The sequence below is a fragment of the Chenopodium album genome, chromosome 5 (assembly GCF_948465745.1).
Source record: "Chenopodium album chromosome 5, dcCheAlbu1.1, whole genome shotgun sequence".
NCBI classification, from domain to species: Eukaryota; Viridiplantae; Streptophyta; class Magnoliopsida; order Caryophyllales; family Amaranthaceae; genus Chenopodium; species Chenopodium album.
The window spans coordinates 1657247-1669989 of NC_137838.1; the positions used below are offsets into that span (position 1 = coordinate 1657247).

The 12743-nt window shown below is 35.4% G+C and overlaps 2 protein-coding genes across 3 annotated transcripts; one reads left to right on the forward strand and one right to left on the reverse strand.

Moving 5' to 3' along the window:
• The first annotated feature begins 1577 nt into the window (after window positions 1–1577).
• On the forward strand, window positions 1578–5703 carry LOC145631455 (ATP-dependent Clp protease ATP-binding subunit CLPT1, chloroplastic-like). 2 transcript variants are annotated; one of them, XM_081683529.1, is made up of 6 exons: window positions 1578–1936; window positions 2041–2073; window positions 2699–2808; window positions 4286–4465; window positions 5053–5180; window positions 5276–5703. In XM_081683529.1, the coding sequence occupies exons 1-6, from the start codon at window positions 1713–1715 to the stop codon at window positions 5309–5311; spliced, it is 711 nt and encodes a 236-aa protein (XP_081539655.1). In that variant the 5' UTR covers window positions 1578–1712; the 3' UTR covers window positions 5312–5703. The 2 variants fall into 2 exon arrangements, with proteins under 2 accessions (XP_081539655.1, XP_081539654.1); XM_081683528.1 differs by having other exon boundaries at window positions 1585–1936; window positions 2038–2073.
• A 487-nt stretch (window positions 5704–6190) lies between these two features.
• LOC145631454 (putative beta-D-xylosidase 7) lies at window positions 6191–10908 on the reverse strand. The gene is made up of 6 exons (XM_081683527.1): window positions 10423–10908; window positions 8894–9193; window positions 8623–8792; window positions 8387–8484; window positions 7317–8084; window positions 6191–6942 (listed from the first exon to the last, which is right to left on the reverse strand). Exons 1-6 carry the CDS (start codon window positions 10891–10893, stop codon window positions 6350–6352), a joined length of 2400 nt encoding a protein of 799 aa, XP_081539653.1. The 5' UTR covers window positions 10894–10908; the 3' UTR covers window positions 6191–6349.
• Window positions 10909–12743: the final 1835 nt, after the last annotated feature.

Below are 12743 nucleotides of genomic sequence, written 5' to 3' on the forward strand. Positions count from 1 at the left end.
GAGTAAGTTGGAGGTGTGTGTTACTCCACACACACACGCGCGCGCGCGCCGAGCCGAGCCGGGTCGGGCTCGGGCCTCGGGTCTTGGGGAATGCGATGCGCGGGCGTGGGTCCTTGTTATCTTTTTGGAGAAATTTTATTTCCTTTTCCTTGTTAACACACAATCAGTCTTCTCTCTTCTCTAAAATTATTTAAACACATGTTCTTCCTGTTCTGTTTTCTGGGCAAGTATTCTGAGTTCCAGTCGGGTTTGTAGCGCGGAATCGTCTTTTAGGTCAGTGGTTCTCCACGACGCGGCTATTGTCAGTTTGGTTCACGCATCAAGAGATAAGTTATTTCTGTTTATTGCTTATTAGTATAACAGTATTTGCATTGTAATTTTATCTTTTGTTGTGCTTAATATAATAAAGGTGTGTACCAATGGTTTGTTCCTTGACTTTAAAATGATGTAATAAAACACAATTGTTTGAGTTGATGAAGATTGTTGATTGCTACGATCTCTTTGATTTCTTATAAAGTTAACCTAAGAAGTATTTAATTTGTTTTTCCTCACAGTTTTTAATACAATATTGTAATTAAAACTGTGTTATTATATATTAGTATAAAAATTAAGGTTAAAGTTAGTATATGAATAATAGTATAATACAAACATCAAACCTGCATAATATTATTAGATAAGATGATTACTAATATAATCTATACATATCAAAACAATCTTTGACTATTAGTCTGTTATATGGAGTATAGTATTGTTATATTCAAAATTGGCTTGAATTTTATGCGAAGTATATAGTATTCAAATTACTACTCGTAATTGATTGAAACAATTGACCTCAAAGTCATCGAAAGACTCATTCCAAGTATATTTAGTAGATTATGATGATATGTAGATAGAATTGCAAATGTCATTTTACACATATATACAGAGGGGCGCTTGAAGTGGGGGGTGAATGTGTGGGTGTTGATCGTGTGATCACTTTCACATGTACTCTAATGAATGTTATCATCAAATGGAATAATCTTGACCAATAAGGGGTTATTGCAATTGAGAAAAATAAGGTTACTTTAACAAATGTATTTATTCTTTTAATAGTCAAAACTCAAAACCAAAGAAAGGCAGCAAGCTAAGACGATTGTATCAAATAAGAAAATAAAATGTTTGTCCCATGTTGAATCTTGAGAGATTTATTTATGTGAAAAATGAAACCTAAACAATTTAATATGAGTAGTTTTTATATTTAATTATAGTTGTGTGACATGTTATATGCCCGCAGTTTTAAGTTCTTAACCACTAAGACAAATTATAAATAGTGAAATGTTTCATGCCCGCAGTCTAAACCACTAGTAATTTATAATCGGTTAAATTTGGGTGATATTTAAGACTTGGGGTCGATTCCCTTCTTTCAATCTTTCAACATGACTTATGTAGGGATAAATTTAGATCAGATTAGAAGAGCAAGAGTAGCTTATTTGGAATGGTAAAAATGTAAAAGTAAATATTGTAAAGTAACAATTTACTCCGTAACAAAGATGGTAACGAATACAGGATGGTCTTCCAAAAGATAAAGTGAGCCATTTCTTTGTTTCCCTTTCAATCCCTCCTCCTCCAAATACTTCAACATCAGTAACCCAGAAACACTACTCTACATTGGAAACTATTTCTTCCAAAACACGCCGCTGAAAAACTACTCTCTCCATTTTGAAGAAACAAAAATGGCGGCTCATACTCTCACCTCATCTTCTCTCTCCTCCATTGCTTCTTCGTCCAAGCTTCGGAAAATCAATGGCTGTAATTTCTTTCTTCAATCTGCTAATTCAAGCAGTTTAGGCACCTCTTTCATCGGAAATCACCTCGCAATTCGGAAACCTAACCCTAATCGTTTCGTCTTGAAGCGACAATCCACGAATATGACAGTTTCTTTCAGCTTACCAACTAGGCAAGTTTCTGGAATTCAATTTTTCTTTTTCTTTTTATTTTAATTTGTTAATTATGTATTTTTTTCTTCTGACTTTTGAAGCTTGATTATCGTAATTGCAGTAGGCCGGAGGGAGTTCCTGCTGAGAAATCGCCAAAGTAAGTTTTCTTAAATTTTCGTGTTTAATTTTGTGTTGATTTGTCGTTTCAAATGATTAAATCATAAAGATTGAGTGAAATTGGATTCAATCTTTAGAATGAACCTTATTTTTGCATGTTTTTCTCAGGAATTGTTTTGATTTCCTATTTGTTTGAGGAGTGAAATGTGGATTTCTTGTGATATTTTGGATAATGTGGCTTATTTTAGGATTTAAATGCTTGTTTGAAGTGATTCTTTGAATGTGGATAGGAATTGCCAATTGCCAGTATGATGTTGTGCTTCTTACAAATTCATTTCCTTAAATCGTGCTTATGTATAGTATGAACATCATCGAATTTTGCTATATCTGTTTGAGTTCAAAGATTGAAGGCTTCTTTCATTTTAGGTTTTGTAAGAAATTTGGAAGTTGCCGTGATAATCTATATTTATTTCAGTATTATATGGGTTTGTGTTTGTTGATATGCCCCTTTTACTTTGTATATAAGGAGCATCCTGATTTAGTTTTTATGTCTTCATGTTGCATTTGGAAAGGGTTGTTTTCGTGCCTGTTATGTAAGCTCATCTGTTGTCTATAGACTTTGAAATGCTTGCTTAATTATTGTTTTGTTTCCAAGCTTGAAGCAGATGGTCTGCAAGGGCTATAAAGTCATACGCTATGGCTGAACTGGAAGCAAGAAAACTAAAATATCCAAACACAGGGACTGAAGCGCTTCTGATGGGGATCTTGGTTGAGGGTTCGTATGGTTGAGAAATTTTGCTCTTTTATGTTTTCTAGTTCAATATATAAAACTATACTTCCTTCACATGATATTTGATAGAACTTTAAAATTGACATTAGTTGAATTGCTGGGTTGTATATGAAGTGATCAGTCTTTCTTAATAATGTTTACTACTACCTCCGTTTCGTATTATATGCAACTTTGGCGTATTATTTGTGAGATATAAAAAATTCCAAAGTTGCATATAATACAAACCGGAGGTAGTATAAGAATTTGGTTATCCTTAGGTATTCAATCACATCGCTTTGTGCGATAATCTTGGTAGCCTTTGGCAAGAAGTTTAAAGATGCCAGGGGGGGGGGGGGTGACTAGGCAGATCAACTTGCCCAAAATACCTTTTAGTGTTCTTTGACTCCAGTGCAGCCTTGAGCTAAATCAATCATTTTGGTTTATTGAGATGACTTAGAAATTTAAGTGTATAATTTGGTAGTGCTAAATGTACTGGTTTTTATTTATTTATTTATTTTTAAATTTTTAATTGAATTAGAAAATTGTCATTCTTGGAGAAGAATTGTTCAACCAAGTCATTCACATTGGACCTTATTGGATTGAAGCTATGTTCTTAGAAAAGAAGGGTTAGAAAGTAATGTCTGACTTTTGTCATTGTGGAGAGGCTTACTGGGAAATTTTTACTTTTTGTAATGATGCCTGGTTTATAAGGTAAATATATTTAGAAATTATATTTTAGTTAGGATTTTGCGTTATACAATGAGAGAAAAAAGAATTATATTGTGGTTTATCAAGCATTTGAAGCCTCGGTGAATTAAACCTCAATTTTTTGTGAAGTACTTGAACATGATTGTTGCTCTCTTGTGATGAAATTAGTTTGATAGATTAAAAAAATTGGATTTGGTTGGATGGGGTTGACAATGATTGTGTGGGAAAGTAACCAATGGAAGACATTTAAGAACGAATATTACCCAATAGGAGAATTTGTAATCTTGGAGGGTGATGAGACATGTGAGAGTTGTATCTTGTATGTTGTATCCCACATTGAATACGTACAGTAAGTGTCATTTTCTTAGAGAGGACAATCATGCAAATTGCAATAATAAGGTCCAAATCCGAGACTAATTATGCAAGCAGATGGATTAAATAATAACTATAGATGCAATTTTGGCGTGGATGCCCAGTTTGTGTTCAATTTAATGTATGGCATGTGTCATACATGATTGGAAACTCTTTCCACCCCCCCCCCCCTATCCACGACATAGATGTAGTTTCACCTGGAGCATTGATTTAAAGAAACTCTTACTTGACCACCAGCTAGTTATCCTCTTAGTTTAGTTTATACCTTGTAAAATTTCTATTACGTTCACAGTTTTTAAAGGATTGTTTACTTGGACCCCCAACACCTGCGGTTTTGTTTTCTCTTTAAGGCTGATCTGTATTATGTCACCAGCTAACATAGTATCTTACTTTATGTGCCTAGGAACAAGTCATGCTGCAAAATTTTTGAGGGCTAACGGCATCACCCTTTTTAAGGTGCGAGATGAAACTGTCAAGTTGCTTGGAAAATCTGACATGTACTACTTCAGTCCTGAGCATCCTCCATTGACTGAACCAGCTCAGAAGGCTCTCGATTGGGCTGTTGATCAGAAACTAAAGTCAGGTGGTTACTTTTATTTCATTTATCACGAGTGTTTATAATTTAATACCAATTTATGTGTATTAGACCATGTGAATGATATGATGCTGTATCTAGGTTACAGGCTTACAGCCTTTCAATGCTCAGGGTATTGTTGGCTTTCCGTAGCAAGTAGAGCTATTACTTTTTCTTTATTCAAATACCATACATTCGAAGCTAGCTCTTCTATAACATCTAACATAACCAGAAATGTATCTATCTACCTTTATGCTTCTATGTAGTATAGCTTATTCTTTCTCTAATGCTATTGCAACAGAGTTCTTATTGTTTTGGATAACAGAATCTTCTCCTTACGTCATCCCATTAACAGAAAATAGTCGTAGCTTTCTCTAACCTTTCAAATTTTCTGATTGGCGTTGCTCTGTCTATGTAAAACCCTGTACTTATTCTGTTTTGCTCCTTTGTCATGGAGGTGATGGTGGTTGTGTGTCAGTGAAAATATGTGCTATGGCAATTCCTTCTGTAGTTGTATTCAACAGAGCCAGATCAGCATTAGCTATCTGAGCAAAATCAAGTTCCTAAATGGCTAAATCTCTTCATTGGCAATGCAGGTGAAGATGGAGAAGTTACTGTGACTTATTTGCTTCTCGGACTCTGGGAGCAAAAGGAGTCTGCTGCTCACCAGATAATGGCAGATCTTGGTTTCAATGATGAGAAAGTAAAAGAGCTCTCGAAATTTGTGAGTCCTTGACAGTTTTCTGAATTATTACTCCCTTTTCTTTTACATCTTAGTGATCTTATTTATGTGTATTTATATTATATTGCTCTGCACAGATGGATAAAGACATTGTGTTGGCTCATCATAACTAGGCTGTTTCAGAAATTGAGATCACCCTCTACTGCTACCCTGCAAACTCTTGACTCTTGGCAACGCTTTTTGGAAGTACATGTCTCATGCTGGAGAGGAGCTTTGAAGCTAAATGCATCTTTCCATTTGATCAATTCGGATTTTAGCAAACTGAAGTTGCAGATCTTTGAGCAATTAGTTAGCTGTAGACAGAAGAGTTCCATGGAGAAATGTCAATAATATGCTTTGTTAGTTACTCCTTACATCCGCATTTATACTTACCTTTTATTGTATTCCCATATCAAGATATAGGTTTGTTCCTGGGAAATAGAGGTTTGGTGCAAACTGGTTGGTAGAATCATTGTATTTTATCAATTCGATTCAGTAATATGGGTTTTTGGAGTAGAAAATTAAATTGATTTTCTCATGCTTGATATAAAAATCTTTTGCCTTACCACTAGTCTGCAGACTAGCTGAAACACTAGTAAATGCTACTGAGTAGCACACCTCATTTAGCTAGCAAATTAATGAAACTTGGCTGGCATTCCTCGTCTCATTTTGTACCCAATTATGTCTTGAGGTCATTTCTGTGCCTCTCCACCTGCCTGCCCAATGCCATCCCCAGTAGGCCAGTACATTGGTTGTCTATGATTTTGTTACATCATCTGCATTCATCGATAGTCTTCAACAACAACACAGCCTTAGTCTCAAAATGATATCGATAGTCTTCAACAACAACACAGCCTTAGTCTCAAAATGATATCGATAGTCTTGTATCAAAGGGGGGAATTAGACTCGACGTGAGACACAAATTATACATGGGGCATGATCCCAAACCATCACAACTATGTTCAAAGGAGGTTCTTAATTGAGATTTGGGAATGTAGGGTGAAGAAGACAGATAAACCCATGGAACCATGATATCAGCCTCTTGAGTCTTGACAAAAGCTTATTGTTCTGATATCTGTAGTATTACACTGAACTAATTAATACAGTCAAACTGTCAAAACTAGGAAAATCTCTGATTAACTTTGCAGCTCCCAAGCAGTGTTTCAATGAGCTCATGCAATGGTAGTGATCTTGTAAGTTGCCTCTCCTACAACCAGGAAATATACGCCTTTGTCCATTGCCATCTGCCCCTCCTTGTTAGCCTTACTTAGGTGCTTGCACGGACTCACAGAAAACTCTATTTCGCTTTCCTGTCCCCCATTCAAGTTCACTCTCTTAAACCCAGTTAATTGTTTTATGGGGCTGTCATCATTCTGTTCACTTGTCCTCACAAAAAGTAAAACAGGATGTCTTCCTGCCATTTTCCCAGTATTTTTCACTCTGACAAAAGCTGAAAACTTCAGTGTCTCACAGAATTGTACACCCAGCTGTGAAACCAATATGGGCCAGGTGATGTTTGAACTCTTGAGAAACTGGTTAGTATGTGGTTCCTGATTCAAGTTAATTTTATCTCGAGTAACTGTCGTGAACTCATAAGAATAGTTTGAGTAGCTCAGCCCATACCCGAATTCATAAACCTTCTTGCCTTGGTAAAAACGGTATGTCCGCCCTGGATAGCCAGAAGATTTGTCTGGCCTCATCCTCATATCTGTCATTGGTACTTGAACAAAATCTTGTGGATACCATGTCACTGGAAGTCTCCCACCTGCAATTAACCAAAAGTATAAGGACCTTCATAGGTAGTTTTGCAAGTTTGTTTGTTTGTTTTTATTTTTTATTTTTTATTTTTTTTTTAATACATTTGCTAGTCCAAACTCCTTTTTTTTCAACCCTGTTAAACTATAAAAACAAATAATTCAAAATCTTACTTGATATTGTATTGCATTTATCCTCTCAGATATGGCAATAAAAACTATAAATGTGACTAATGATTTCTGAATCTTGATTTAAGCCTTTAAATAAAAAATTAACTAAGAAGTTTTTATTTATTTACTTATTTTTATTTTATTTTTTATTTTTTGTGACAGGGTCCCTAATCATTGAAGAGACTAAGCAAAAAGTGGTTAGCTATATAGTCACCTGGATTATGATCACCAAAGATGATTTCTGCAAGGGCAAGTCCCCCGGATTCACCAGGATAACCAGCCCATAAAATGCTTCCAACTTTTGTGTCATCCCTAGTGAGAGAGATATCAACCGGGCCACCACAAAGAAGCACTAGCACAATCGGTGTCTTAGCAGCTTCTGCAACACTTGCTATAAGACTTTGCTGCTTACCAGGAAGAACAAGATCAACACGATCTAGTTTCTCCCTCTCCTGTGTTTGATCCAAACCCATCACCATAACAACATAATCAACCTCTTTAGCTAGCTCCACTGCTTGTTCAACTTCAGCAGATGAACATTCAACTGCATTGCACCCTGAATGATACTTTATATTCTCAACATAACTTTGCAATGCTTCGAGAATTGTTGTAGTTTTGCAAGGAAAACCTTCATAGTTACCAAGAAGAACTTCAGGGGAATTAGCATTGGGGCCTATTACAGCAAATGAATTGGTTTTGGCTTTTGGCAGCGGAAGGAGATTGTTGTCATTTTTAAGGAGTACTATGCTGTTTTGGGCAGCTTCAAGTGCAAGATTCTGATGCTCTTCTGAGCAAACTTGTTCTGGACCAATCTTCCCGAAAGATCCATCTATCCTTGGATCTCCATCGAAAAGGCCTAATCTCATTCGAACAGAAAACAGGTTGTTGAGGGCTTGATCTATTTCTTCTTCTGCAACTTTTTTCTGAGTGATTGCTGATTTGGAATACCGTGATGTGTAAGATCCACATTCCACATCCATCCCTGTAATCCCAACAACACACCGCAGAAAATGGTAAATATTTCTTACTTTTCAGCTGTTATCTATTCTCTTTCAAATCTCAGTAGATTAATGAAAGGAAAGGCTCAAACACAACACAATTAGAGGAATACATGAATTATCAGACTGCATATTTTTGGTTGGTTGTTTTCAATCATAATAATAAATTGCTTGTTTTCACTGTATAAATGCTTACTATCTTCAAATATTTTGATAATATTGAACTAAGGTAGCTCCTATCTGAACTTATATTTACTCCGAAAACAAAGCATCACTTTAGATATACCTGCACTTAGAACAGCAGCAACTGCATCTTCTGGTGTTTTAGCATATTTCTGTTGCTCATAAATTATTGGAACTGCATTACAGTCTGAGACTATGTACCTAAGAATCAATATAAGGATTTCCAAAAACTGTCAAAAGATGGAGCCACCATTTAGAGTAGTTAAAAAAAAAAAAAACAAAAAAAAAAAAAAACAGCCATTTAGAATACAAAATAAATGATATATACATGCAAGCTACCCATCAAAATGCCATTGTCCTCTAGCTGTGTCTGTTAGGAAATCATGATGAGCACAACTAGGGATTCCATTCACACGATTATACGCACACATAATCGAGCTGGCTTGACCTTGTTCAACACAACTCTGGAACGGGGGTTGGAATGTGTCTGCCAAATCTTGCTTAGACACCTTCAAAACCCACATAGGCAGATACAAAGAGTAAAATACTTGGCCAAGGGTAATACAAACATACATAAAGGAAACAAGAGTCAATGATTGTATCTATTTACCTCTGCATTGAAGGTATATCGAGTGATCCCGTGCCAATTATCCAAGTCATGAGCTGCGAAGTGCTTACAGCAAGCAGAAGCTTGAAGATGCTTTGATATCTTATCCCCTTGGAAGGTATACCCTTGCAGCCCTCTCACATAGGACACTCCATATATAGAAGTCAGCAAAGGGTCTTCTCCAGGGGTTTCCTGTCCTCTTCCCCACCTTGGATCCCTAAATATGTTTATGTTTGGTGCCCAAAATGTCAAGCCTTTGCCTTGTCCTACATTGAACATCGCCCTTGCTTCAGTTGCAATTGCCTTCATTCATACGAAAATTTCAAAATTCACTTACATTTTACACAGAAGTGTGATGATCATTTAAACTAAGCGTAATAGGACCACAACAACAAGCCTATTTATAAACGTGTTAGTTAGTTGAGCTCTGAGTTGTTTAAGATCACCCAGCTTTTAGCATACAGTTCATCATGTATGACCTTGATTTCCTTTTCTTGAAGGAATAGTTTAGAATTCTAGTTACTGGCAATAGAAAAGCTAGCTATATGTTTAAACTATGTTGATGGTGCAATTTAAACTAGATTAGTGACAAATAATTTTGAACAACCAGATTGTACATTTTTCGATTGCGGGGCACAAGAGACGAACTTGTTCCTGATGATTGACAACCCTTTTTTTTTTGTTTAGATACATAAGGAAGCACACAGACATTCATACCTAGATTTTGGTATAGCTCCCCAAGACTCTGCATTAGATAGCTTTCTTGTAGACAATAACACCAATTTGCACAATAGTCATAGATTGTGTTGATGCTAAGGAGTTTGTGGCTTTGTTTATAGTCTAAATTACCTTGATGTGTTTCCTATAGTAATGGAACTACAACTTCAACATTTCATTTATTCTCATTACCACTCAAGAAATATGGATGATATAGATTTATATTATCATGAACACTTACCCAAAATAAATTAGACTATTATTTAGTTTTTTATAACCCATTAAACTTTGACTCATTTGAGTAATTTTCTTCTTTAGAAGTTTGTGTTCTCATACATAATATTAGAGGTGACAATTGTATTATTCTAAGTGCACAACTGTATGGGTCAAGTTATATTCAGAGGAATCTTTCTAGTTTGGATTTAGATTAGATATCCTTTGGATATTTTCTATTTCAATTCCAATTCAAGCCAATTCCAAATATGGGTCAAGTAACGTTAGTCTGATATGTTTAGTCAGGTCTACATAACATTAGCTAGATTACTAGTTAAAAAAAAAAAAACATTCCTTTTTAAAAAGGCAAAAGCTAATGAGCGCCCGGGGCGTTAGATAAGAGAATTAAAGTGCAAATATTAGAGTAAAATTAACATTAATTACACCGAACGACGCGTGATTTTGTCATGAATTCATACCTTGATACCATTTCAACTTATATAATTTATCCTTATCTAACGCCCCGGGCGCTCGTTAGCAAGATCGTTTTAAAAATTCAATATTTTAAAAAGAAATAGATTAATGATGATAACGTAACTCACCCGTGCAATACGATACCAAAGTTGAGCATCAAAAGAAGAAGCGGTAAGAATAATCTGAGGAAACATAGTTGCAGCTTTAATGGTTGCAGTTCCATTAAAAATAGTTCCATTTCTAGCAAATGTACCATTGAACCGGTACCCACGGCCGTGTCTTGACACCCCATGAAGTGACTCGGACCACCACTCGTAAACAGGGATACCGAGTCGTGGAATCGGTGGGACCGAGTTGGTTAGTTGGGCTATCTTCTCGTCTAAACTGAGTCGACTCACAAGGTCCTTGACTCGTTGATTGATGGGTAATTTGGTGTTGCAAAATGGGTAGGATTTTGTTGATGGGTTTGATGGGTCACAAGCGAAGAGGGGAGGAGGTGGGACTGAGTTGACTAGGGCGAGTTGAAGGAGTGTTGTGATAATGAAAAGGTATGTGATAGTGGGGAGGTGAGTGGTTGCTTCACTTCTTTGGCCGCTCATGGTTGTTGCTTAGTGGGTGCTAACTGATGCTAAGGAGTGAGATAATTATATAGAGAGGTGTGAAAATCTGAACCAACCTAATTCGATTCGATTCGATTCGATTTGAAAGTAACTTAAAACAAATTTTGACTTATATGGGTATAATGATTTGTATGACTCAAGTTCTAACTAAATTCGTCTCGATGAGCCCAATCGAACCCGACTCAGTGACTCGAATTGACATATTTCACTTGTAGAGTATACTAGTTTTCCCCTATACCTATTTGATTGTGTCATTGCATGACCTTTGTGGAGTATAAATATTTACTGAGTAAATGTGGTTTTAATGTAATTGTGTGGTATTGGATTTATTTTAATTGTCAACTTTTATAATATCATATACTTTTTTTGTGTAACGAATTTGAAAATATTTAAGTTTTGAACTGATTTTGGTGATCGTAACAAGTCAGATGAGACAAACTAAAAGGGAGTTGAGAGTGTTAAGACATCTATATTATGGTGCATTACTATTCTTTAACTAATTTAATCTCCTCTTATGTATGTCAATATTGTAACCTAATGAGTGATTTTGATTAAACTACTTGAAAAACCAATTGTCCTCTTTACCATTAATCCGTCTTCTTGGCCTTGTACTTTATAATTTGGGGGGATTTAAATTGATAATTTAAGAATTTATGATTGAAGTAATCCTTTATTTACATCATTAGTAATTAATCCTATATTCTATTGTATTCATAATTGAAAATTTTCTTCTTATTCAAGTGTTCATATTACAAGTAAATTTTAGTTCATGGCCTCCAATTTCATATAAAAATATCATTTGCAGTTTTTGTCTTCTGCGTACGGAAAAAAGATTACACACGTTTACATGTATGTGGTACCTTGTGCATGTATCGGCATGGAAGCACCGTTAGGAACATAGGACTAGGACAATAAAAATTAAAGAAAGGTTGTTCAAGATATAAAGATAGATAGTGATGACGATGTTTCATGGAGCATTAAGGTGGTATGCAGCCTGGAAAAAAGAAAGTGAAGTTGTAGTGTTGTGCAAGTTCACCATAATACGTTTGAATTGGAGACAAGACCCTTTTCCTTGTATTTCGGATCACAAAAGTATGGGTGATGGGCCTTGCTTAAGCCGATTGAATATGATCCGCTTTTGTTTGCTCCTCTCTACGATCCACCCATTTACCATAATAGATAACCAACTAACAAATGCACTATACACCCTCCGTTTTAAAATACTTCAATTTCTCCATGTGCCGGTTTTAGGAGAATTTAGAAAAAGTTTTAATGTATGGAGGTAATGGGTTAGGGAGAAGAATAAAAAATTGTAAAAAGCAAAAGTAGTTGAGGGAATTGGAGAAGAAAAAATATGATTTATGTTGGGTCTATAAAGTGAGATAAATGAATTAAGTATTGTAAAGAATTTCCAAATAAGGAAATGAAACAAGTATTTAAAAACGGCCAAAAAAGAAAAGTGTGGCAAGTATTTAAAAACGAAAAGAGTACTAAAATACTCGTATCAACATTACAAAATAAACAAACAGTGCCAATGTCATCAAGAATCCATGTACACCAATATTACCATGTAGTTCAACCAAATCAAAATTTCAATAATCAAATATATCCCATAAAGACACAAAAAAATAAAAAAACCATTCCAAATCCTTCAAATTAAAACCCTACCCACCAAAAAGTGAGTCACTTCAAATTCAAACCAATAAACCTAATTCAAAATTCAATATTAATTTTCAACTTTAAAAAGGATTTACTTCCAACATTCTTTTTCTTAGCAAGTATATTCCCTGTATTAACAAAATACAATACTCCCCTTATTTTTGTTTAAG